The sequence below is a fragment of the Scyliorhinus canicula genome, chromosome 5 (assembly GCF_902713615.1).
Source record: "Scyliorhinus canicula chromosome 5, sScyCan1.1, whole genome shotgun sequence".
Classification (NCBI taxonomy): Eukaryota; Metazoa; Chordata; class Chondrichthyes; order Carcharhiniformes; family Scyliorhinidae; genus Scyliorhinus; species Scyliorhinus canicula.
Genome location: NC_052150.1, coordinates 62,259,345 through 62,284,216, shown reverse-complemented (window position 1 = coordinate 62,284,216; position 24,872 = coordinate 62,259,345). Strand labels below are relative to the sequence as shown.

The following is a 24,872-nucleotide window of genomic DNA, read 5'->3' as shown; positions in this document are numbered from 1 at the left end:
TGATCAGAAACTGATCTGAACCAGACCCGTATCAATACTGTGGCTACCAGGGCAGGTCAAAGGCTAGGAATCCTATGGTGAGTAACTCAGCTCCTGACCCCGGAAGCCTGTCCACCATCTGCAAGGCACAAGTCAGGAGTGTAATGCAGTACTCCCCAGTTGCCTGGATGAGTGCAGCTCCAACAGCAGTGAAGAAGCTCGACACCATCCAGGACAAAGAAGCCCACTTAATTGTTCCCCATTCCACAAACATTCAATCCTTCCAGCACCAACAAACAGTGGCAACTGTGTGTACCATCTACAAGATGCTCTGCTGGAATTCACCAAGGTTCCTTAGGCAGCACCTTCCATACCCACAACCACTACCATCTAGAAGGACAATAGCAGCAGATATCTGGGAATCCCACCACTTGGAGGTTTCCCCTTCCAGTCACTCACCACCCCGACTTGGAAATATATCACCATTCCTTCACTGTTGCTGGGTCAAAATCCTGGAACTCCCTCCCTAACAACACTGTGGGTGTACCTACACCTCAGGGCCTGCCGTGGTTCAAGAAGGCAACTCCCCACAATCTTTTGAAGGGCCACTAGGGATAGGCAATAAATGCTGGCCTAACCAGCCCATATTCCGTAAACTGAATTTTAAAAAGTTAACAATTCAAATTAATTATTAAAGTGCAAATAATAATAATGAAAATGATATCAGTAAATAAGGGCTTCAAACATTTATATGTTTAAGTTTTATTTTTATTTGTTCAAATTATTGAACTGATCAGACTATGAATGATAATTAACATGAATTCTTTAATGTTGTGAATTTTTACTTTATTCCATTGTGATGGTCTTTTTTGATTTTGACTTGGGTCCAAATAAAGCACATACATCAATCCCCTCAAAATTATTATCCATATGAAAGTGGACCCCCGTGATTTATGGCCTAAACATCGTCTCAAAAATTCAACTATTGCATAAGTATGTAAGGTAATTTTAGTGTTAACAATGCAAATAAATATCCAGCTGCACAGTGTAACGTAGTGGAAGAAAAATCACCTAAAGGTAAACTGAACTACCACAGGAACAGATTTACATTGTATAATCTGACTGCTGATCTTGTGGAACAACATTGCAGGCATGGAAAACATTTAATGCCTTGTACCATAGTGTAGCGCTAACAATTATACTCAAAGACGAGAGACATGTACAATCGAGGCTTTATTGCTGTGCGATGCTATTCCTCCATCTGCAACTGTAGACTAGGATCTGAGTGACTCACACGCATATTTATACACAAGCTCCCTGTGGGCGGAGCTAGCCGGCAGGGGCTTACCGGAGGTACCTGTATTACAGGTACAGCCATACATCCCCCTACTGCAAGTACACATCACTACAGTGGTTATATCACCACATTCACCCCCTGTAAAAAAAATGAGTCCGGCGGGGGTGACGTGTAACTATAATACAAAGGATGAGCTATTTACAAGAGGGTCCAAACAAAGAAAACCAAGAGTCCATCCGGTTAGCAGGTTACAGGTTGAGCCGAATCAGCGGTCGAACGTTCCACTGTGATCGGCGTAGCTGTGGTGGTGACGTCGGCTCAGGCGGTGATGGCAACGATGTTGCAGGTGCTGGCTGCTGGCGGGATGACTCCGAGAGCGAGCCGAAATCTTCCGTGTCCTCCAGTGTGGGCAGGGGGACGTGGGATGGACCTGGTGGGGACGAATAGGGGGGCGCCGGAGAAAAGGAGGGTGGCGTGGAGGGAAAAAGGGGCGTGGGCATGGGATCGGCACCTGAGGGAGCCAGGTCCCGGAGCGAGACTGTGTCCTGGCGGCTGTCGGGGAACTCCACATAGGCATACTGAGGGTTGGCGTGGAGAAGGTGTATTTTGTCCAACAGGGGTTCCGCCTTGTGGTGCCGGACATGCCTACGGAGAAGTACTGGGCCCGGAGACACCGCTGCAAAGTGGCCTTTCTTGCCACAAGCTTTGCAGGTTGCAGCGCTGGTGGGGGTGCTTCTGCTGACCGCAGAAGTAACAGTGGGGACCCCCAGGGAGCGCAATGTGGCGAGCAGCGCAGGCGTAGTGCGCGGGGGCGGCTGCTGGGAGGGCCGTTTGCAGGGTCCACGAGGGGTAGGACGGGTGGGCTACACAAGCTCCCTGTGGGCGGAGCTAGTCGGCAGGGGCTTACCAGAGGAACCTGTATTACAGGTACAGGCATACATCCCCCTATTGCAAGTACACATCACTACAGTGGTTATATCACCACACATAGATTAATACCCGTAGAAGAGTCCGCAGGATCTAATAGGCACATAGCTTGCAGAAATATTATCAGAAAATACTGTTAAGTCGGTAGAATCCCTACAGCACAGAAGGAGACCATTCGGGTCTGCACTGATCCTCCAAAAGAACACTCCACCTCAGCCCATTCTCCTGTCCTAACTCTAATCCCGCGCATTGATCATGGCCAATCCACCTAACCTACGCATCTTGGACACCAAGGGGTAATTTAGCATGTTTAATCCACCTAACCTGCATGGAAATTGGGAGGGAACCGGATTAGCCAGAGGAAACTAGCACAGACACAGTGAGATCATGCAAACTCCACAGGCAGTCACTCAAGGCCGGAATCAAACCTGGGTCCCTGGCGCTATGAGGCAGCAATGCGAACCACTGTGCCATCGTGCCGCTCAATTGAAAGTTTGTAAAATTATGTTTTGACATATCGGTAGCCTCAAATCTACAGGTAACGTTCAGCAGCATCATGCATTAGTAATAATAATATTGGATGTGCAAGAAGATAATTACGGACACAAGGTTCAGGGGAATATGATGCATACCTTAGCACTGTTGCAGTATTTCACTTCTTCTAAATGTCATATTTTAAATAGTGAACCTGTAATAACTTCAAGAATTGGCTCACCAGTTAACTGTGGAAAAAAAATAATGATTTATTCAGCCATCAACAACTATTTGCAGAGTGCTTTAAAACTGCCTTTCCATACTCAGCTCTTGGGTCCAATTGCTGGGACAAGTCCCAACATGTCCCAGTGAATTAACAACTCTGGTCCCTGATTGGATTAGCAGGTCATATGATCGATCCCTCAATGAACGTCCCTTAAAGGGTTAGCTACTACATCCCTCCCTCTTTAAGTCCCTTTTTGCACATGGGAATAAACAAATGACACAATTGCCAAACAGTAACAACCGTAAACACTTATACGCTGATCCATCAAAATCTCAGCCTGTCCAGTGATGACAACTTTTCTCGTGGATCAATGTAGCTCCAGTGACTGAGGCTCTTCTATTGAGATTGTTACTGTTGGCCTTATTTCCCAAGGACTTGCTCCTTATACCGACGTTTCACTTTGCTCTGTTTCCGCTGTTTCCTGGGGATAACACTCTGGCCTGGTACTTGCTGATCTGACCGTTCACTCCTCGGACAAACCACAATGCCCACTGCTGGCATATTGGACCTTGGGATGGCTCTCGTCCACGCAAGTGGTCTACATGCTTCTTTAAGATATTGTCCTGTACTGTAACTTCATAGGACACCGAAACCGTTCTGGCCACAACAACTCTTGGAACCTAATTTGGCTTGTGAGCAGAATTTTCACAAACACTGGATCCTCTATCTTGAATGCTTTTGCACTTTTAAATGAATCCTGGTTCCACTTCTCGTTCTTTTGGCTTGTCTCTTCCTCCCTGCTAAATTTGGGAATAACTGGCTTAATCTAGTCCTCAACTGTCAACCTGTCAGCTCAGCTGGAGAGACTCCAGTAGTTGGATGTGAGGTGATCGTATATGATAGGAGGAACTTAATCAACTAGGTATTAAGGATGTGGGTGGTTGCTTCTTCAATCCAGCCTTGAAAGCCTGCACTGCACTCTCAGCCAATCCATAGGATGATGGATGGTACAGTGCCATTCTGGTATGGTTTATTCCATTAAAAATCAGAAACTTCTGAAACTCGGCACTGGTAAAAGCCACTCAATTGTCCGAAATAAGAATCTCATTTATCCCATGGATTGCGAAACACTGACGCAGCTTTTCAACTGTGGGTCCCCAGAGAAAGATGCTATCCTCACAACTAAGCTCGCCTTTTCTGATCTGGTACGGCTTCAATTCCTCTTGTTCCACCATCCATACAATGTCATCTGTTTCACCTTTGAGAACACTGGGGGCGGGATTCTCCCGTACCCGGCGGGCCGGGAGTCCCGGCGGGACGGATTGGCGTGAACCACTCCATCATCGGGCCGCCCCAAAGGTGCAGATCCTCCGCACCTTCAGGGGCTAGGCCCGCCCAGGAGTGGTTGGCGCCGCGCCGGGTAGCGGGATAGGGGCCTGGCGCCATGCCAACCTGCGGCGAAGGGCCTCCGCCAGCCGGCGCGAGTCGTCGCATGCGCGGGAGTGCTCCCCGCACAGGCGCAATGGGGTTCACTGTGCTGTGGGGGCACTCTATTCCTTCCGCATCGGCCGTTGTGGTCCTCCGTGATGGCCGAATCGGAACGAATAGAGTGCCCCCACGGCACAGGCCCGCCCGCGGATCGGTGGACCCCGACCGCGGGCCAAGCCACCGTGGGGGCATCTCCCGGGGCAAGATCCTACCGTGACACCCCAGGAACCCCAGAGCCCGCCCGCGCCGCCGTTTTGTCAGTGGAATCACTCACGCCGGTAAGGGACCTACTCTGATTTACGCCGGCGGGACTGGCTACAGGCAGGTGGGACTTCCGTCCATTGCAGGCTGGAGAATTCAGGTGGCCCCGGCGCCCATTGAGTCGTGTCAAACCCCGCCATTCTCCGAGGTGGGCGGCACGACTCACGCCGGGCCGGATTTTGGGGGGGGCGGGAGAATTGGGAGGACGGCAGGGGCCGGATTCACGCAGACCCCCGGCGATTCTCCCACATGGCGGTGGGGGGGGGGTCAGAAAATCCCGCCCATGTCTCTGCCAGTCCAGTACTTAATCTGTTGAGCCAACACTGGAAAAGTGTCTAGAAAATTCCTGGCCATTCGTATCTTTTCTGCTGGTGTGGGGGTGCATCCATCTCTGGCAAAGGAATACAATTCCTGGCTCTGCATTGGCTATTTACATCCCTGGAAGATGTTCAATTGTGTACTCCTAATACGACAAGAAGAATGTCCACCATTATCTGGGCCAAAGCTATTGGTACAATCGCCTTATCGTTCTTGAATAAATCCAACAGTGGCTTGTGGTCTATCACTAAAGTGAAATAGAACATAGAACATTACAGCGCAGTACGGGCCCTTCGGCCCTCGATGTTGCGCCGACCTGTGAAACCATCTGAAGCCTATCTGACCTGCACTATTCCATTTTCATCCATATGTCTATCCAGTGACCACTTAAATGCCCTTAAAGTTGGCGAGTCCACTACTGTTGCAGGCAGGGCGTTCCACACCCCTACTACTCTCTGAGTAAAGAAACTGCCTCTGACATCTGTCCTATATCTACCATCCCTCAATTTAAAGCTATGTCCCCTCGTGTTGGTCATCACCATCCGAGGAAAAAGACTCTCACTGTCCACCCTATCTAACCCTCTGACTATCTTGTATGTCTCTATTAAGTCACCTCTCAGCCTTCTCCTCTCTAACGAAAACAACCTCAAGTCCCTGAGCCTTTCCTCGTAAGACCTTCCCCTCCATACCAGGCAACATCCTAGTAAATCTCCTCTGAACCCTTTCCAAAGCTTCCACATCCTTCCTATAATGTGGTGACCAGAACTGCACGCAGTACTCCAGGTGCGGCCGCACCAGAGTTATGTACAGCTGCAGCATGACCTTGTGGCTCCGAAACTCAATCCCCCTACTGATAAAGGCTAGCACACCATATGCCTTCTTAACAGCCCTATTAACCTGGGTGGCAACTTTCAGGGATTTATGTGCCTGGATGCCGAGATCTCTCTGTTCATCTACACTACCAAGAATCTTGCCATTAGCCCAGTACTCTGCATTCCTGTTACTCCTTCCAAAGTGAACCACCTCACACCTTTCCGCATTAAACTCCATCTGCCACCTCTCAGCCCAGCTCTGCAGCTTATCTATGTCCCTCTGTATCCTATAACATCCTTCAGCACTATCCACAACTCCACCGACCTTCGTGTCATCTGCAAATTTACTAACCCATCCTTCTACACCCTCTTCCAGGTCATTTATAAAAATGACAAACAGCAGTGGCACCAAAACAGATCCTTGCGCTACACCATTAGTAACTGAACTCCAGGATGAACATTTACCATCAACCACCACCATCTGTCTTCTTTCAGCTAGCCAATTACTGATAACCTTTTCCAACATTTTACCCACAACCGAAGTAAGGCTCACAGGTCTATAATTACCAGGGTTGTCTCTACTCCCCTTCTTGAACAAGGGGACAACATTTGCTGTCCTCCAGTCTTCCGGCACTATTCCTGTCGACAAAGACGACATAAAGATCAAGGACAAAGGCTCTGCAATCTCCTCCCTGGCTTCCCAGAGAATCCTAGGATAAATCCTGTGAATGTCTCCTGTGTAGATATTAGTGGAACAGATAGCAGCTAGGCCCTCCCTCTCAATTTGTGAATAGTTCTACTCCATGTCTGTAAGGGTTATCTATGCATATCCCACGGTCCCTCTGACCCACCATCCTTCTGTGGGATAAAACTGCCCTAATACCATATGGTGTTGCATTACATGTTACTGTTATCTTTTTGGCAGGATTGAAGTGCACCAGTAAACACAACAACTGTAACACTGCTTGACCTGGCTAAATGCCTCTTTTTGTGGTGCCTTCCAGACCCTTCTCTGGCGTTTCTTTAATAATGCATGTAGTGGAGCTCACGTTGTTGACAGGTTTGGGAGAATCACTAATAATAGTTAACCATCCCCAGAAAGGATTTGAGTTCTGGTTATTCCTAGTGACCTGTGCATTCTTGATTGCTTTCACCTTGTCCTCCATGGAGTCAAGCACTTGTGCTTCCACCCGATTAATCCAGGGAAAGAACCTGGAAGGTATACTTTTCTATTCCTTGAAGCGCACTCCTGCTTCCTGGAATCTCCTTAATACTTATCACAAATTCGACAAGTGTTCTTCTTCTTTAGGTTATGCTACTAATACGTTAATCAAATACATGCTGATAGCCAGTGTTAAGATTCCAGACCAATCCCAACATTTGTTGGGATTGGTCTGGAATCTTAACATTTGTTGGGATTTCAGACAAGAACCCAAATTTTTTTTTTAAATGCAGTGAAATATCCTTTTCCTCACAGTTCTACAAGAGTGATTCCACTGACAAACTGGGCTATGTTATATTAAAACAAACGTTATTGTTAACACAGATTGAAACTACATTAGCATCACACAAAATAGCTTACAATTAATAATTAAACAATTTGTAACAATAAAAGGAAACACTTTAACTTCTAACTGCTACCTTCTCTATCTCTAATCAAGCCAAATCCATCACAGGGCAAATGCCACTTGTAAATATAGTTAGCAAACACGGATATGTGTGGTACACTTGAATAGAGATTTTTTGGAAATGCTGCTTGAAAGGAGAGAGAGAGAGAGAGAGATCCTGTCAGAAACAGCCTATGTGTCAAACTATTTCTTAACCTGACAGCCTTTGGCAAAAGTTGCTGCTCAGCTCACAGCTCACAGCAAAACTAAAAGCTAAACTGCCAGCTCCTGTCATGACTTATGTCGAACTTGGTGATAGTTTGACCTCCAACCCATTTTTCATCTAGATCTTCCATTTTGGGTATGGGGTATTTGTCCAGCTTCACGGCCTGGTTCATCTTTAGCCTTGTAATCCCTGCAGAGGCGAATGGTTTTATCCAGTTTCATTACTGACACAATGGGTGCTGCCCATTCTGCAAATCGTACTGATTGAATGATGCCTAAATCTTCCAGCCTTTTCAACTCTGTTTTGACCTACTCCAGTAACGCATAGGACATAGATCTAGCCCTGAAAAATCATGGGTGGCTTCCAGCCTTAACTTAATTAATTAATTAATCCTCGCCTTGACTCCTTTTATTTTTCCCAGTTCTTCCTTGAAACTTCTTGGTACTTGCTGATGATCTTGAGCATGGCCCCCTTCTTTGATGCTCAAAATCTCTAACTAATTTAGTTTCATCTCCTGGAGCCAGTCACATCCCATTAAACTCGGACTGAGTAAATGCAGATGAGTGGATTGCTGTCAAAAGCTCACTGGGGTCATTGTTGTGCCTATTATCTTTACGGTCTCCCCATTATATGTTGTCAGCCTGGTCCCAGTGTTCTTCAACCTCAGGAAGGGGACCCGTTCTTGAAGGTACCGGTCGGTCATCTTCTCTCTTTTCCCCCCCCCCCCCCCCCCCCCCCGCCCCACACCCCCACCCACCCATGAATCTATGGTATACGGCTGAGACCCCAGTGTCCGCTTCCATCCATAACATCCTTCCATTTACCACTAACTCCACTGCGAGCAGGGCCACTCTGCCTTTTTTTCACATTATTGACAGACATAACCTTCAACTCTGCCTCAGGAGCATCTTCCATATGGTGTGCTGTACTGTTCGATCTCCTAGTGCAAGGCAGGCTTTGCTTATATTTGCACTTAAGTCTCACATGCCCTTTATTCCCATCTGAAACATTCCTTAAATCAGCATATGCCTAGGGGGTGGCATCCCCACATCTGTAACACTCTACATACTCTGGGTCCATCCTAGACAGTGGGTTTAATCTTCTATACATTCTGGCTCTATTCAGTTCCCACATTTATTCCCTTGCTTGGACCAGCACCTTCACTGGCGCCACTGCTGCTTACTGTTTCCTGCCCTAACTAGTGGACTGCGGTGCTCTTCTCCGTGCTCTCCATAGGTAAAGCTATCTCCAGTGCCTTTTTAAATCTGCTAACAATTCTGCCAAAGCTACTTTTATGTGGCATCATCGTTAACGCCACATACTAAACGACCTCTTATCATCTTCATTTAACGTAGTCCCAAAATCATAATGTTCTGCAATCTTCTTGAGCCTTGCCAAGAAGGCTGCGATGGTCTTCCCTGGGGCTCTATTAGTTGATTAAACTTGTAACATTGTAAAGTTATTGAGGGTTTGAGGTGGTAGAGTAACTGTATGATCTCTTTGAATGTTTTGGTTTTGGGTGCATCTGGGGTAGTAAAGCTTCGAAGCAGACTGTATGTCTATGCCTCACACACAGTTAACTCTGCTTCTCCCCCGCTTCTATTTCAGTCGCACGGAAAATTAATTTTAAGCGTTCCACATATTGTCCCCAATCTTCTGTAGCAGGATTGACCAGCTTGAGTTTCCCAAAAAGAAGCATTTTGGCTGTTCTCTTCCTTGCATGTTGGACTTGTCTGGACTTGTTCTGCAGCTCATGCAGTCAGATTTTCTCCACAAATTTGTGCACTCTGAGTCTCTGGTCTTGACCTTGTCGCCAATAAGAATTGTGTCCACCAGTTAACCTATGAGGAACAGCGATTTATTTCAACTATAAACAACTATTTATAGAGTGCTTTAAAATTCAGCTCTGGGGTCCAATTGCTGGGACAAGTATCAACAGATCCCAGTGAATTCGCAGCCCCTGTCCCTGAATGGACTCACATGAACCCTCCCTCCGAGAACCTCCATTAAAAGGGCTATCTACTACAGAACCAATGGTATTCTATTTCTTCTGATTACACTGGGTATCAAATATTACACAAAAATTGAATGTCAGGCCTACAAGAAATATTGTTACCCACACATTTGATTTCTTATTTGAGAATTACCAAGAACTTTATCAATGTGCTATGAGGAGAAAGAAACCATTTGTTAAAAGTGAAATTTCAAAAGATTTTGATGTCCACAACGCAACATTTGCGGTTCAGAAAATCTGTTTGTCTTGCAAATTGAAGGAAGTAATTTTCAGTAAATATTGCTGAAAAATACTGGATATCACAAATGTCATGGGTTTCCATAGCAACCACCAAAATGAGAGCAATTTGACTGCAGCAACAACTGATTTTCCTGACATTTACAGAGCTATTTTTGTGCGCTGTGTAAGAGGAAAGATAGAAGAATACATGGAATCCCTACAGTGCAGAAGGCAGCCATTCAGCCCTTCAAGTCTGTGCTGACCCACTGAAAAAATACTCCACCTCGCTCCACTCCCCCACGCATTGATCATGGCCAATCTGCCTAACCTCCACATCTTTGGACACTAAGGGGAAATTTAGCATGTTTAATCCATCTAACCTGCACATCTTTGGACTGTGTGGGAAGATTGGAGCACCCGGAGGAAATTCACGACGCAGAGAATGTGCAAACTCCCCACAGGCAGTCACACTATCCTGGAATTGGACCTGGGTCCCTGGTGCTGTGAGGCAAAAATAGGTTAATCTTGACTCACAACTCAACATCTGGACTTTAAACATATCTTTTTCTCTGAGTCATTATTTTGTTTAATTTTTATTGTTACTTTCATATTGATGTTCAACTTTTAAATATTTTAGTGTAGAGGGAACAAAATGTACTGCCCCTGTTTTATGCCAGAAGAATTGATGTTGTTCAAAGAGATTTTTAGTAATTTCTTTGACTCCTTTTCGGAAACCAGCTAATAACAGTAAATATTTCATTTGAATTTGAGATGACCACATGGGCATTGCTTTTGAGTCATTATTTATTTGTATTTTTATCAATAAATTTAGGAGCTAGGAGCAGGAGTAGGCAATTCAGCCCTTCGAGCCCGCTCCGCCACTCAATTCAATCATGGCTGATCTCTTCTTGGTCTCAACTCAGTTTCCTGCCCGTTCTCCATAACCCTTCAACCCATTACTAATTAAAAATTTGTCTATCTCCTTCTTAAATGTATTCCATCCACCGCACTCGGGTAATGCATTGCATAGATTCACAAAACTTTGGGAGAAATAACTTCTCCTCATTTCTGTTTTAAATCTGCTGCCCCTTATCCTAATTACCTAATTCTAGATTACCCCACAAGAGGAAGCATCCGCTCCACGTTTACTTTGTCAATATCTTTTATCATCTTATATACCTCCATTAGATCTCGTCTCATTCTTCTAAACTCAAGAGAGGATAAGCCTGAACTGTGCAACCTCTCTTCATTGTACAGACTCCTCATCTCTGGAATCAAATCTAGTGAACCTCCTCTGAACTGCGTCTAATGAATCTACATCCCTCCTCAAATGAGGGGACCAAAACTATGCACAATACTCCAGGTGCAATCTATTTACTTGTACATCTATTTACAGGTACAATTACTTGTAAAGTTGCAGCAGAACTTCCTTACTTTTACACTATATTCCTTTAGCTATAAATGCCAAGATTCAATTTACTTATTACCTGCATGCTAGGTTTCTGCGATTCATGCACAAGGACATCCAAATCCCTCTGCACTTTGAAGCACTCTGAAGGTTCTCCCCATTTAGATAATAAGTTGCCTTCCCATTTTTCCGACCAAAATGGATAACTCATACTTATCCACGTTAAACGCGATGAGCCAAATTTTGGCCCACTCACCTAACCAATCTATATCCATTTATAAATTTATCATCTCCTTGTTGCAACTTACTATCCCATCTATTTTAGTGTCATCTGCAAATTTGGCTATATTCCCTTTTATCCCTGCATCCAAGTCATTGGTATATATTGTAAATAGTTGGGACCCAATGTCCGAACCCTGTGGCACCTCACTAGTTGCATTTTGCCAACTAGAAAAAGACCCATTTATCCCGACCCAGCCTTCTGTCAGTTAGTCAGTTTTCCATCCAAGCTAACAAATTACACAATCTCATTTTTAATAGTTCCCTCTCCTCATGTTCTATCTCTCTCTCCTCCAAATTTGCCACTATCATCCCTCTCCTCAAAAAAAACAAACCCTTGACCCTCCTTGCAAACTATTACCCCATCTTCAATCTCCCCTCTCTCTAAAGTTCTTGAGCATTTGTAGTCTCACAAACCTGTGTCCATTTTCTCCAGAAGTCCATGTTTAAATTGCTCCAACGAGGTTTCTACCCCTGCCAAAATGGCCCTTACCAATGTCACAAATGGCTACGGCAAAGACAACTATTGCTTCTGATCCTTCATGACCTGTCTGTGGCCTTTGAAACAATTGCGCGCATGATCCTCCTCCAACATCATCTGCTTTCATGTGGTTCCATTTGTATCTATCTGATCTTGGCCAAAGAATCTCCATCAATGACTTCTCTTTCCATGCCAGTACATGTACCATCTGGTGTCCACCAAAGATTTGTCCTTGGTCCCCTCATATTGCTAATTTTTGTGCTGCCACCCATTGGTATCATCTGAAAACACGCCAGTTTCCACGTATGCAATGATGCACCCCAGCGTTTTAGCACTAATATCCCTCTCAAACCTTCCACCGTCTGTAAATTATCAAACTGCTTTTCTGACATGCAGAACTGAATGAGCAGAAATTTCCGCCAATTAAATATTGAGAATACTGAAGCCATTGTCTTTAGTTACTCCAAACTCTGCTACCTTGCCACCGACACCATCTCTCTCCCTGGCAACAGTGTAACTCTGAACCTGTGTGCAACCTCAGTGTCATAATTAACCCCGAGATGAGCTTTCAACTACATCTGCATTATCATTAAGACCTATTTTCATCTCTGAAGCATTGCCCAATTCTTCCCCTGCCTTAGCTGCTGTTGATATCCTCGCACGTGCCTTTCTTAACTATTCTACCGAATTCTTGGCTGGTCTCCCACATTTTCCTTGAAATTCTACTGCCCATATACTAACTTGCACCAAATCCCATTTGTCGATCATCTCTCTGCTCACTAGCCAATTGTGACTTCCAGTTAAGCAGCGCCTCAATTTTACAATCGTCAGCCTTGTTTTCAAATCCCTCTGTGGTCTTGCCTCTTATCTCACCAATCTCATCCGGCCCTACAACCTTTAGATATCTACTCTCCTCTAATGTCTGCCCTTTGTGCATCCCTGATTTTAATTGCTCCACTATTGGTGGCCGTGCCTTCAACTGCCTCGACCCTAAACTCTGGAATTCCCTAAATCTCTCTACCTTTCTACCTAATTGAAGACATTATTTAAAACCTATCTCTTGACCAAGCTTTTGGTTACCTGACCTAACATATCTTTGTGTGGCTCGGTGTCATATTTTATTTTGTCCTAATGCCTCTGAGAAAATGCCTTGATATTTTAATATTTTAATGGCATTAAACAAATACAAGTTGTTGTGGCTCCACCTTTGAAGTGGAAGAGCCCACGTCTCTTCAGTCTTATGTCAGTGCTTGATGTTATTAATCAGTCGCATGGTTTTTCTCAGCATTGTCTTCACAGATAACATGTCTCTGTTGTGGTTCACTGAGCAGCACTGGACATAGCACTTTATGGTCTGATCGGAGCACTGTAAAGTTTTGGCATAATTTTGTGCATAATTTTCTCTTGACCCTTCAGTTTGTTTTGCCAGTTATTAATCCTCCGTGATTGGACATGTTGAGTGTTAGATACGTTAATGCCTGTCAATTTCTTACCTAACTATTCCAATTTCTTGGAGTACTTTATATTCTAGTTCTGTACACTTTGTCTGTATTTAACTTCATGAAATGATTTTGCATCGATATTGCAACATGAAAACAGGTCAATCAACCCAACAAATATGTATTTTTTGTTTATCATTTACCCGAGCAGTAGTTCTAACTCCATATGAAAAACCCTGGGCGAAATTCTCCGACCCACCGCAGGGTCAGAGAATCGCCCGGGGCCGGCGAAAATCCCGCCCCTGCCGTGGCCGGAATTCTCCGCCACCCGGGAATCGACGAGAGCGGGAATCACGCCCCACCGATCGGCGAGCCCTCCGCACCGATCGGCGAGCCCACTGCAGCGATTCTCCGGCCCGCGATGCGCCGAACTCCCGCCGCTGTCAGGCCTCTCCTGCCGCCGTGGTTTCAACCACCTCTGGTGGCGGCGGGATTGGCGGCACGAGCGGGCCCCTGGGGGGGGGGGGGGGCGATCGGACCCCGGGGGGTTTCCCCCACGGTGGCCTGGCCCGCGATCGGGGCCCACCGATTGGCGGGCGGGCCAGTGCCGTGGAGGCACTCTTTTTCTTCCGCCACGGCCTCCACCATGGCGGAGGCGGAAGAGAACCCCCTACCGCACATGCGCCGGTGGTGACGTCAGCGCCAGCTGACGCACCGGCGCATGCGAGAACCGGCGAAGGCCTTTCGGCCAGCTCCGACGCCGGCCGGCGGGCGTCAAAGGCCATTGGCGTCGGTTTTGGCGGCAGTCGGCGTGGCGCCAACCACTCTGGCGCGGGCCTAGCCCCCAAAGGTGCGGAGAATTCCGCACCTGTGGGGAGGCCCGACGCCGGAGTGGTTGGCGCCACTCCGCTACGCCGGGACCCCCCGCCCCGCCGGGTCGGGGAGAATCCCGGCCCCTGTTCCTACATTTCTTTATTCTATCCTACAGCTCCGTGCTAATCTATTCGTAGAAGTTAGTTTGATATCTGCTTCAATTACAGTGTATATTTTTGTATCAATCTTTTGTACTATATGTTATGATTGTTCTCTGTCCCAAATGTCTTGGATTTAATTTGTTGTTCTAGACCCCTCAACCATTGAGGACAGTCTATTCTATATGCTCTGGCCCATCCATTAAAAAATTTAATGTGCCCACTATATTGGCATAATATTTCTTGCAACGTTGGGGGGAGGAGTCGAACTAAAACAGGTGTATGAAAATTAGGTTTCCATGTGTCATACAAATGGTGTTGGCTAGCAATTGTTCAGATATCAAATACAATGGGCTGACTTGTGAGTGAAATAAAGTAGCTGTGAATAATTACAGTGCACTAATAGCCAGAGAGTCCTGCTTTATTATATTTTGGGTGTTCTTTGCACAGGTAAGCAAAACTTCATTGTTATTTCATGTGCAGTTATTGGTTGGGTTGCTTTTTGTACAAATCTGGGCACTTATAAATATTTTTAACTGAGTCTTTAAAAGGAAAATATCTTATTTTGGGGTTTGTCAGTATAGGAACAACTTGCATTTATTTGGCATCTTTAATGTAGAAAATTATTTCAAGGAACTTTACAGAGGGGAAAATAAGGAATATATGCCAAGCCATTTTGAAAAGAGGTGGCTAATGCTTGTTTGAAAATACAGATGGTAGGAAGGGTTTTCACATTGGATGGAACAGAAGAATACTGTGGGGTCTTAAGCGAGTTCCAGAGAGTCAGGTAATGGTGACCAATGGCACCCCCAGCAATGGTCCAAAGGGAATTAAAATGTTTCAAAGACCAAAGTTAAAGGGTAGGATGAAACATAGCTCATAGAAAGGTTTGAAGATTAGAACAAATATTTAAACTTGATGCATCGGGGTACAAGGGTGGTGGTGATGGACATGTGAACCTTAATATGGGATAGTCTACAACTTACTTTTGTATAATTTGCAGTTTAGGAATGGAGGAGGTTGAAAAGTGGGCAAGGTGGATGTTGGGGAATTAAATCTGGTTGTGGCAAAAACCACAGATAAGGGTTTTGTTGGCAGTGGGGTTAAAGGTGAGAGACGTTCATGCTGCAGATGTGGATGTAGGCAGCCTTTGTAATGGATAGGTTGGCGATTCAAAAATCCATCCTGAATGCAGAAGGATACCTTGCTGTTGCACAACCTATTTTACCTGATGAGTAACCACAGAATTGGTACAATAAGTGGCAAAGGAGGGAGGTTTCAGCTGGAGGTTGTCTGAATAGTCAGTTGGAGGAATTTTTATCTTATCCTCGGTTCCATGTCTGACAATCTGAAAACCTAGATAATGAATTTGAGGCCAGTCCCTTGGAGGGGCAGGAGGTAGAAGTAGTGGTGGCAATTGATACGGAGAAGGCCTTTGATCGGGTGGAGTGGGCGTATTTGTTGGAGGTGCTGGGTTGATTCGGGTTTGGCCAGAGGTTTGTGGGGTGTGTTCAGCTGCTATACAGGGCACTGATGACAAGTGTTCAGGCAAACAGGACGAGTTTGGGGTACTTTGGGCTACGCCAGGGGACGAGGCGATGCGCCCACTCTCCCCTTTACTTTTCGCCTTGGCGATAGAGCCGCTGGCGATGGCACTTAGGGAGTTGAGGGGTTGGAAAGGGATTGATCGGGGAGAGGGCGGAGCACAGAGTCTCGCTGTATGCGAACGATCTATTGTATATTTCGGACCCGGTGGGCAGCTTCAAAAGGATCATGGAGATCTTGAAGGAAGTTAGTCAGTTCTCAAATATAAATTGGATATGGGGAAAAGTGAGGTGTTTCCAATTAATGCAGGAGAGGAGATTAAAGGAGTTGCAATTCCAGGTGGTGGGGGCGAGTTTTCGGTATCTAGGATTCCAGGAAACGCAGAGTTAGGTGCAGTTACACAAATTGAATTTGGCACGGCTGGTGGAGGGGATGAAGGCGGATTTCAAGAGGTGGGGTGTGTTGCTGCTATCACTGGCTGGCCGTGTACAGATGGTTAAAATGGCAGGGCTGTGCAGGTTCTTCTTTGTGTTCCAGAACCTCCACATCTTTGTCCTCAAGTCCTTTTTTAGGAAGGTGAACGGGAAATTTCGGGTAAGGAGGGTGTTTCTGGAGAGGGGGGGTGCTGGCGCTGCCATATTTGATAAATTATTATTGGGCGGCAAATAGCAATGGTGAGGAAATGGGTGTTCGAGGAGGGCTCGGTGTGAGGTGAATGGAGGAAGCATTGTGTAGGGAGATGAGTATGAGGGCATTGTTGTTGGCATCCTTTCTGTTCTTACCAGTCTGGTACTCCGTGAGCCCAGTGGTGGTTTCGGCATTGCGGCTGTGGAGCATTTTGGGTTAGAGGGCATGTCATTGTGGGCGCCGATAAGTGATAATCACGGGTTTGTGCCGGTGGGGCTGGATACGAGGTTTCGGGCGCGGTGTGAGATGGAGATAGAGTACTTTAGGGACTTGTTCATCGGGGGAAAGTTTGCAGGTCTGGAGGAGTTGGAGGAAATGTATGATTTGCCACGAGGGAGCGGTTTCGGGTATCTGCAGGTGAGGGATTTTGTGAGGAGAGAGCTGCCATCTTTCCTGGGGCTGCTTCCTCCAGTGTTGCAGGACAAGCTGTTGTCGGAGGAGGATATCAGGGAGGGGAGAGTGTCAAATATCTACAGTGAGGTGATGGGGAGCGAGATGCTCTGGTGGAGGAGATTAAGAGTAAATGGGAGGAGGAGCTGGGTGGGGAGTATGGGCCGAGACGTGTAAAGAGGCCCTACGGAGGGTGAATGCGTCATGATGCCTGAGATTCCGGGTGCGGAGGTGGCAATGTTCGGTGTGTCCGAAAATCCGAGAGTCCAAGTCTGGAGAGAGGCCAACGGGCAGCACGTTAGCATAGTGATTAGCACAGTCGCTTCACTGCTCCAGGGTCCCAGGTTCGATTCCCCGCTGGGTCACTGTCTGTGCGGAGTCTGCATAGGATATAGGATATGGTTGTTTGTTGGAAAGAAAGTGTAAGGTGATGACATTTGGAGACAATGGCAGCAGCATCCATGCTTCCAGTTTTTAAACTGCTAGTCTTCAAAGTTCCAGGAAGGTATTGAGAATGTTGGCCAATTATGCTTTAAACCCTCCATTTACCACCAAGATCATAGATCATAGAATTTACAGTGCAGAAGGAGGCCATTCAGCCCATTGAGTCTGCACCGGCTCTTGGAAAGAGCACCCTACCCAAGGTCAACAACTCCACCCTATCCCCATAACCCAGTAACCCCACCCAACACTAAGGGCAATTTTGGACACTAAGGGCGATTTATCATGGCCAATCCACCCTAACCTGCACATCTTTGGACTGTGGGAGGAAACCGGAGCACCCGGAGGAAACCCACGCACACACAGGGAGGATGTGCAGACTCCGCACAGACAGTGACCCAAGCTGGAATCGAACCTGGGACCCTGGAGCTGTGAAGCGGTTGTGCTATCCACAATGCTGGAGACAGTTGGAGTTTCAAAGATAACAAATCAGGATTTCTACATGGATACCAAAGACACGCGATTCACGTTGTCATGGAGATGGGTTTCGAGGGGAGGGTTTTTAAGATATCCCTGAAAACACATGAACATGGACAGTTTGCCAGGATTTGGGAAAGAAGAGCAGCTAGAGGTTGAAAGTCTTTATGGCTCACTGTGCAGGAAGGAAGGTGAGCGCATGGAAAAGATCAAATTTGAGGATTTAAATAAGGCAGGAAGATTCGCCTAGTTCGTACTAGTGGCAGAGAAAAACTCTCAGCATGAAAGGCATTTCTGGGATTAAAAGCTACCAGGTTGAAAGAAGAAGGGAACGGAAATAAACCCTCGTGCCCTCGGAATCGTGTTAGGATTGGATCTGGGAAAATCAAATTACTACTTAAGGGACAGTGGGATTTTCGGTTGTCTTAAAAGCAAAAGGCAAAATTCTGTTCTTTAGCTTAAACTGACTACATAATAACATTTAGGCAAATGTTGCTTCTAGTTTGCTTCTTACAGCAAAAGTGTTTGCGAAACCTTGTTGTGTCATCTTTTCACCTATTAACTGGAAGTTCAAATTTCTTTGCAAATGTTATTGGTCTCAATGGGGATCATTACAAACCACTATTTAAAAACCAATTAATTTACTGTAAAGCACTTGAGGATACACTGAGGACATGAAAAATTCTGCACATCTTCAAATACATGTTTTCCAAAACAGTATTTCAGGACGTGCATTCTCTTCTTGTCCTGCAGTGTTGAAGATCCAATTCAAGAGCAAACTATACGGTAAATGAAAAAGCCCTGGGAAAATTGATGTACAGAGAGATCTGGGTGGTCAGGTCCATTGTACCCTGAAGGTGGCTGCGCAGGTCGATAGAGTGGTCAAGAAGGCATACGGTATGCTTTCCTTCATTGGAAGGGGTATTGAGTACAAGAGTTGGCAGGTCATGTTGAAGTTGTATAAGACTTTGGTTCGGCCACATTTGAAATACCGCGAACAGTTCCGGTGGATGCTTTGGAGAAGGTGCAGAGGAGGTTCACCAGGATGTTGCCTGGTATGGAGGGTGCTAGCTATGAAGAGAGGTTGAGTAGATTCAGATTATTTTCATTAGAAAGACGGAGGTTGAGGGGGGACCTCATTGAGGTCTACAAAATCATGAGCGGTATAGACAGGGTGGATAGCAAGAAGCTCTTTCCCAGAGTGCGGGACTCAATTACTAGGGGTCACGAGTTCAAGGTGAGAGGGGAAAATTTAAGGGAGATATACGTGGAAAGTTCTTTACGCAGAGTGTGGTGGGTGCCTGGAATGCATTGCCGGCGAAGGTGGTAGAGGCGGGCACAATAGCGTCATTTAAGATGTATCTAGACAGATACATGAATGGGCAGGATAGCAGAGGGATCCAGATCCTTAGAAAATAGACGATTTTTTATTTTAGATAGAGGATCTGGATCGGCGCAGGCTTGGAGGACCGAAGGGCCTGTTCCTGTGCTGTAATTTTTCTTTGTTCTTTTCTTTGTTCTTTGTCACCTCTCGTTTTTGCATGGATCTATCCTCAGCATCCTCCACAATCTCATCTAAATGTGGTTCCTCAATGACCAAAAGGTCAACTTCAAAAAAAAAGACAATGTTGTCGAGGTGAATACTGAGATACAGGCTACTAGACTAGAAGGGCTTGAGGTTCATAAGGAGGAGGTGTTAGCAATTCTGGAAAGTGTGAAAATAGATAAGTCCCCTGGGCCGGATGGGATTTATCCTAGGATTCTCTGGGAAGCGAGGGAGGAAGCTGAGCCTTTGGCTTTGATCTTTATGTCATCATTGTCTACACGAATAGTGCCAAAAGACTGGAGGATGGCAAATGTTGTCCCCTTGTTCAAGAAGGGGAGTAGAGCCAACCCTGATAACTATAGACCAGTGAGCCTTACTTCTGTTGTGAGAAAAGTCTTGGAAAGGTTTATAAGAGATAGGATGTATAATCATCTGGAAAGGAATAATTTGATTAGAGATAGTCAACACGGTTTTGTGAAGGGTAGGTCGTGCCTCACAACCTTATTGAGTTCTTTGAGAAGGTGACCAAACAGGTGGACGAGGGTAAAGCAGTGGTGTATATGGATTTCAGTAAAGCGTTTGATAAGGTTCCCCACGGTAGGCTATTGCAGAAAATACGGAGGCATGGGATTCAGGTTGATTTAGCAGTTTGGATCAGAAATTGGCCAGCTGGAAGAAGACAAAGGGTGGTGGTTGATGGGAGATGTTCAGACTGGAGTCCAGTTACTAGTGGCGTACCACAAGGATCTGTTTTGGGACCACTGCTGTTTGTCATTTTTATAAATGACCTGGAGGAGGGTGTAGAAGGATGGGCGAGTAAATTTGCAGATGACACTAAAGTCGGTGGAGTTGTGGACAGTGGATGTTACAAGTTACAGAGGGACATAGATAAGCTGCAGAGTTGGGCTGAGAGGTGGCAAATGGAGTTTAATGCGGAAAAGTGTGAGGTGATTCATTTTGGAAGGAATAACAGGAAGACAGAGTACTGGGCTAATGGTAAGATTCTTGCTAGTGTGGATGAGCAGAGAAATCTCAGTGTCCATGTACATAGATCCCTGAAAGTTGCCACCCAGGTTGAGAGGGTTGTTAAGAAGGCATACGGTGTGTTAGCTTTTATTGGTAGAGGGATTGAGTTTCAGAGCCATGAGGTCATGTTGCAGCTGTACAAAACTCTCGTGCGGCCGCATTTGGAGTATTGCGTGCAATTCTGGTCGCCGCATTATAGGAAGGATGGGGAAGCATTGGAAAAGGTGCAGAGGAGATTTACCAGGATGTTGCCTGGTATGGAGGGACGGTCTTATGAGGGAAGGCTGAGGGACTTGAGGCTGTTTTCGTTAGAGAGAAGAAGGTTAAGAGGTGACTTAATTGGGGCATACAAGATGATCAGAGGATTAGATAGGGTGGACAGTGAGAGCCTTTTTCCTCGGATGGTGATGTCTAGCACGAGGGGACATAGCTTTAAATTGAGGGGAGATAGATATAGGACAGATGTCAGAGGTAGGTTCTTTACTCGGAGAGTAGTAAGGGTGTGGAATGCCCTGCCTGCAACAGTAGTGGACGCGCCAACACTAAGGGCATTCAAATCGTCATTGGATAAACATATGGATGATAAGGGAATAGTGTAGATGGGCTTTAGTGTGGTTTCACAGGTCGGCGCAACATCGAAGGGCCTGTACTGCGCTGTAATGTTCTATGTTGTATGTAGACTGTTCTTAAAATCATGCCCTGCTTGAGCAGGAATGTAGGACATCAGTTTCTCATCTTATCTGACAGCCTCAGGATTGTGCTGTAATGTTTGTCTGGATTGTGTCACCAGTAAGGTCAGAACATGGAATAGAATAACAGAAGTGGCAATAAAAGCATAAGCTAACTATGTTGTTATATCCTACAGAGCAGTCAAAGAGGACAAGGATGGATGACACATCATAGTTGCAGTCACATTTGGAAGTTTGGTCAGGGCAATCCCAAAATGATGAGTAGTATAGAAGCAGAACAAAAGCATTTGTTAGAAATGGATATGGAACAGGGAGGCAACAATAAGGTCAAGAACGCAAGGAAGGGGCAGCACGGTGGCCTAGTGGTTAGCACAACCGCCTCACGGCGCTGAGGTCCCAGGTTCGATCCCGGCTCTGGGTCACTGTCCGTGTGGAGTTTGCACATTCTCCCGTGTCTGCGTGGGTTTCGCCCCACAACCCAAAAACGTGCAAGCTAGGTGGATTGGCCACGCTAAATTGCCCCTTAATTGGAAAAATTATTGGGTACACTAAATTTATTTTAAAAAACGCAAGGAAGGATAGGAATTTCAATAGTTGCATGAATGAGTCAAGAATGATAACCAATCAGCACATATCAAAATGATGAACATGTTCTTCTCTCGGTGGAGGTGTTGGTCCACTTCATTGACATTACCACTATGCCTCTGTCTCACCATAATAATTAATGAATAAGGACCACAGGCTTTGTTAACATTCATCTGCAGTGGTAAAGACAGTGAGACATCTTATTTTATTTCAGGGATGGAGAAGATGTAGACAGTCAGGGAGATGCTAGCAGCCAGCCCGACACAATTTCCATTGCATCACGGACCTCACAGAACACTCTGGACAGTGACAAGGTAGGTGATATTCTGTCATTTTCAACCAAACAACATTAAACTTTCACAGTTTGACCTCATTGCAATGATTTGGCTGCAGAAATAGTCCTCTTCACAAGTAAAAATACAGCTGCTAGCCAAGGTTGGGATTTCTTAATCTTTTGAAATTAGAACCTATTTGTTTCACATGGATGAATTTGTGATCAGAAACTGAAGGACGTTAAACTTATTTATGTTTTATTTTGCTGCCAAAGTGCCACTACAAACCTTGAAAGTTTAAATATGAATGTGCAAATTGATGTGCTGCAAAGAGGAAAGTGAAGCATGTTTCTTGCAAAGAACTGGCAAGTATTGCTTGCAGCAACAAAAATAATAATTACAAATTGTAGTTTATAATTTTTGTGCTCGTGCTGAAAAGCTGTAAGTCAAAAAAAAGTTACTCATGCTGATCACACTCTTGTGCCTTCAGTGCTATTCACAGAGAAAAATACTGCTTGTAAGAAAACAAAGAAGGCTGGCTATGAATTCATTGTCATGGCCTATAACCAGAAGTGAATGATATTTAAATGGTTGAAAGCCAGGCCTCCAATTTCGACATGCATCATATTTCCTTAAGCCCTCTTATGGCTCACAATTTCAAAGTGTTCCAGTTGGAAGTGACACTGAAGCTTTAAAAGCATCAAAGTACTTCAGAAACAACTGGAAAATGAACAACAAGAATACTGTTTGCTTTGATATTGAACCATATGAATGAGGAAAGTAACAGGTTTGATTTTTAATTTGTATTGGGTTAAATGGAGTGTTGGTTGAAACACCATAATTGGCTAGAGAAAGCAAAAGCAAATCATGGTTCTGGCTTATTGATCTTTACCCATTGAACTAAAGCGAAGAGTGCTTACATCTGGACATTGGGTGAGGACACATTGATCAACTGCTGTAATTTTCCAGTGGTCAGAAAAACTCCCAAGCAGTTCAAGTTTGGGGCAGCACGGTAGCATGGTGGTTAGCATAAATGCTTCACAGCTCCAGGGTCCCAGGTTCAATTCCCGGCTGGGTCACTGTCTGTGCGGAATCTGCACGTCCTCCCCGTGTGTGCGTGGGTTTCCTCCGGGTGCTCCGGTTTCCTCCCACAGTCCAAAGATGTGCAGGTTAGGTGGATTGGCCATGCTAAATTGCCCTTAGTGTCCTAAATAAATACGGTTAATGGGGCGGGGGTTACTGGTATAGGGTGGATACGTTGGCTTGAGTAGGGTGATCATTGTTCGGCACAACATCGAGGGCCGAAGGGCCTGTTCTGTGCTGTACTGTTCTATCTATAAGAAGGTCTTTAATTCCCATTTGAGCTTAACTACTGGCAGAGTATAAATGTTTAGGGCTAAACTTGGCATCGCCAACATTCCAGAGAAGTACATTTTTAAACAGTACATTGAAAACACCATGAGAAATCTTTTTCCAAAACTGAGTGCCAGTGATGACTCCCATCAACACTATGGTCTGGAGTTTCCACTTAATTGCACTGTTTTTTCTTCAGCTCAATTACCTTGTATCTGAGGGTCATGAGTCCCTGGAGCTCTCTTCCTCAAAAGACAGTGGAAGCAGCCTTTGAATATTTTTAAGGCAGCGTTAGATAGATTCTTAATGAGTAGGTGAGAATGTGGGGTTGAAGTTACAATCGGATCAACAATGATCTTATTAAATGGTGGAGCAGGTTCAAATGGCCGAGTGGCCTACTCCTGTTCTTAATTCCTAGAAAAATAGGGAGTGGGTGAGAAAGAGTAATTGAGGCAAAAAATCAGCCATGATCATATTGATCACGGAGAAGGCTGGGGGGGAGCCTAATTTTCTTGTAATCTTGTGTTCATTCTCAATCGACCTCCCAAGAATTTGTTCTTTGCCAACCTCCCAAGTCTCTCCCCTCATTTCAAAAACTTTTCTCTGAGGTGTCTTCACTGCTATTCTTCCAGAGCCTATGTACAGATTGACTTCTCAGCCTTCACCTCAACTCATCATGTTTCTTTTTCTTTTATCCTCCCTAAATCTCTTCCCATGTAAACTCTTAGATCCATATTAACAATCATCCCCTTGACGTTGTCATCACACGTGGTCTCACTACCCATGTTGTATCAATCACAGATACGGCCTCCGCTCGACCACTTGTTTGTACCAATTTCCTCCCACATCCCCCTAACCTGCCTTCCTCCTGTGTCCACCCCTTGAAAAAAAGGTTTCCACCCCATTCACCGACAATTGCACTTTCATGATTCCAACTATCCAGCATTTGACACTCCATTCATCACAACAGTTCTGCAATGACTGATTTGCTCAACCACACCCTCTTCACTTTTGATACCCTACACCCAATGAAACCGTTACTCTCTCTTACCCTTGCCATTTCCCCTATATGAAATGAAAATCGCTTATTGTCACGAGGAGGCTTCAATGAAGTTACTGTGAAAAGCCCCATGTCGCCACATTCCGGCGCCTGTTTAGGGAGGCTGGTACGGGAATTGAACCGTGCTGCTGGCCTGCCTTGGTCTGCTTTAAAAGCCAGCAATTTAGCCCAGTGTGCTAAACCAGCCCCTATATAACCCTTATCTTTGCCCCTTCAGTTTAGAGAATGTAGGTTTGAAGGGATATGACAGACAACTGGTTTAGCTGTCCACTGCCAAATGTGGTTGGATCACACAAAAAAACCATTGGTGCTCCTCTTATGTAATAAGACTGCTCAATATTTCAGAATAATCTTGAAATTTAAAAAAAACTCCCG

General features: G+C 45.4%; 1 protein-coding gene across 8 annotated transcripts in view; it reads left to right on the top strand.

The window, feature by feature from the left end:
• LOC119966020 (triple functional domain protein) overlaps positions 1 to 24,872 on the top strand; it is a 684,537-nt gene that overhangs the window by 451,877 nt on the left and 207,788 nt on the right. For all 8 annotated transcript variants that reach the window (XM_038797164.1, XM_038797162.1, XM_038797163.1 and 5 more), the window contains one exon: positions 22,027 to 22,126. In XM_038797164.1, coding sequence (XP_038653092.1) covers positions 22,027 to 22,126 — 100 coding nt within the window. The remainder of the gene's footprint in view (positions 1 to 22,026; positions 22,127 to 24,872) is intronic.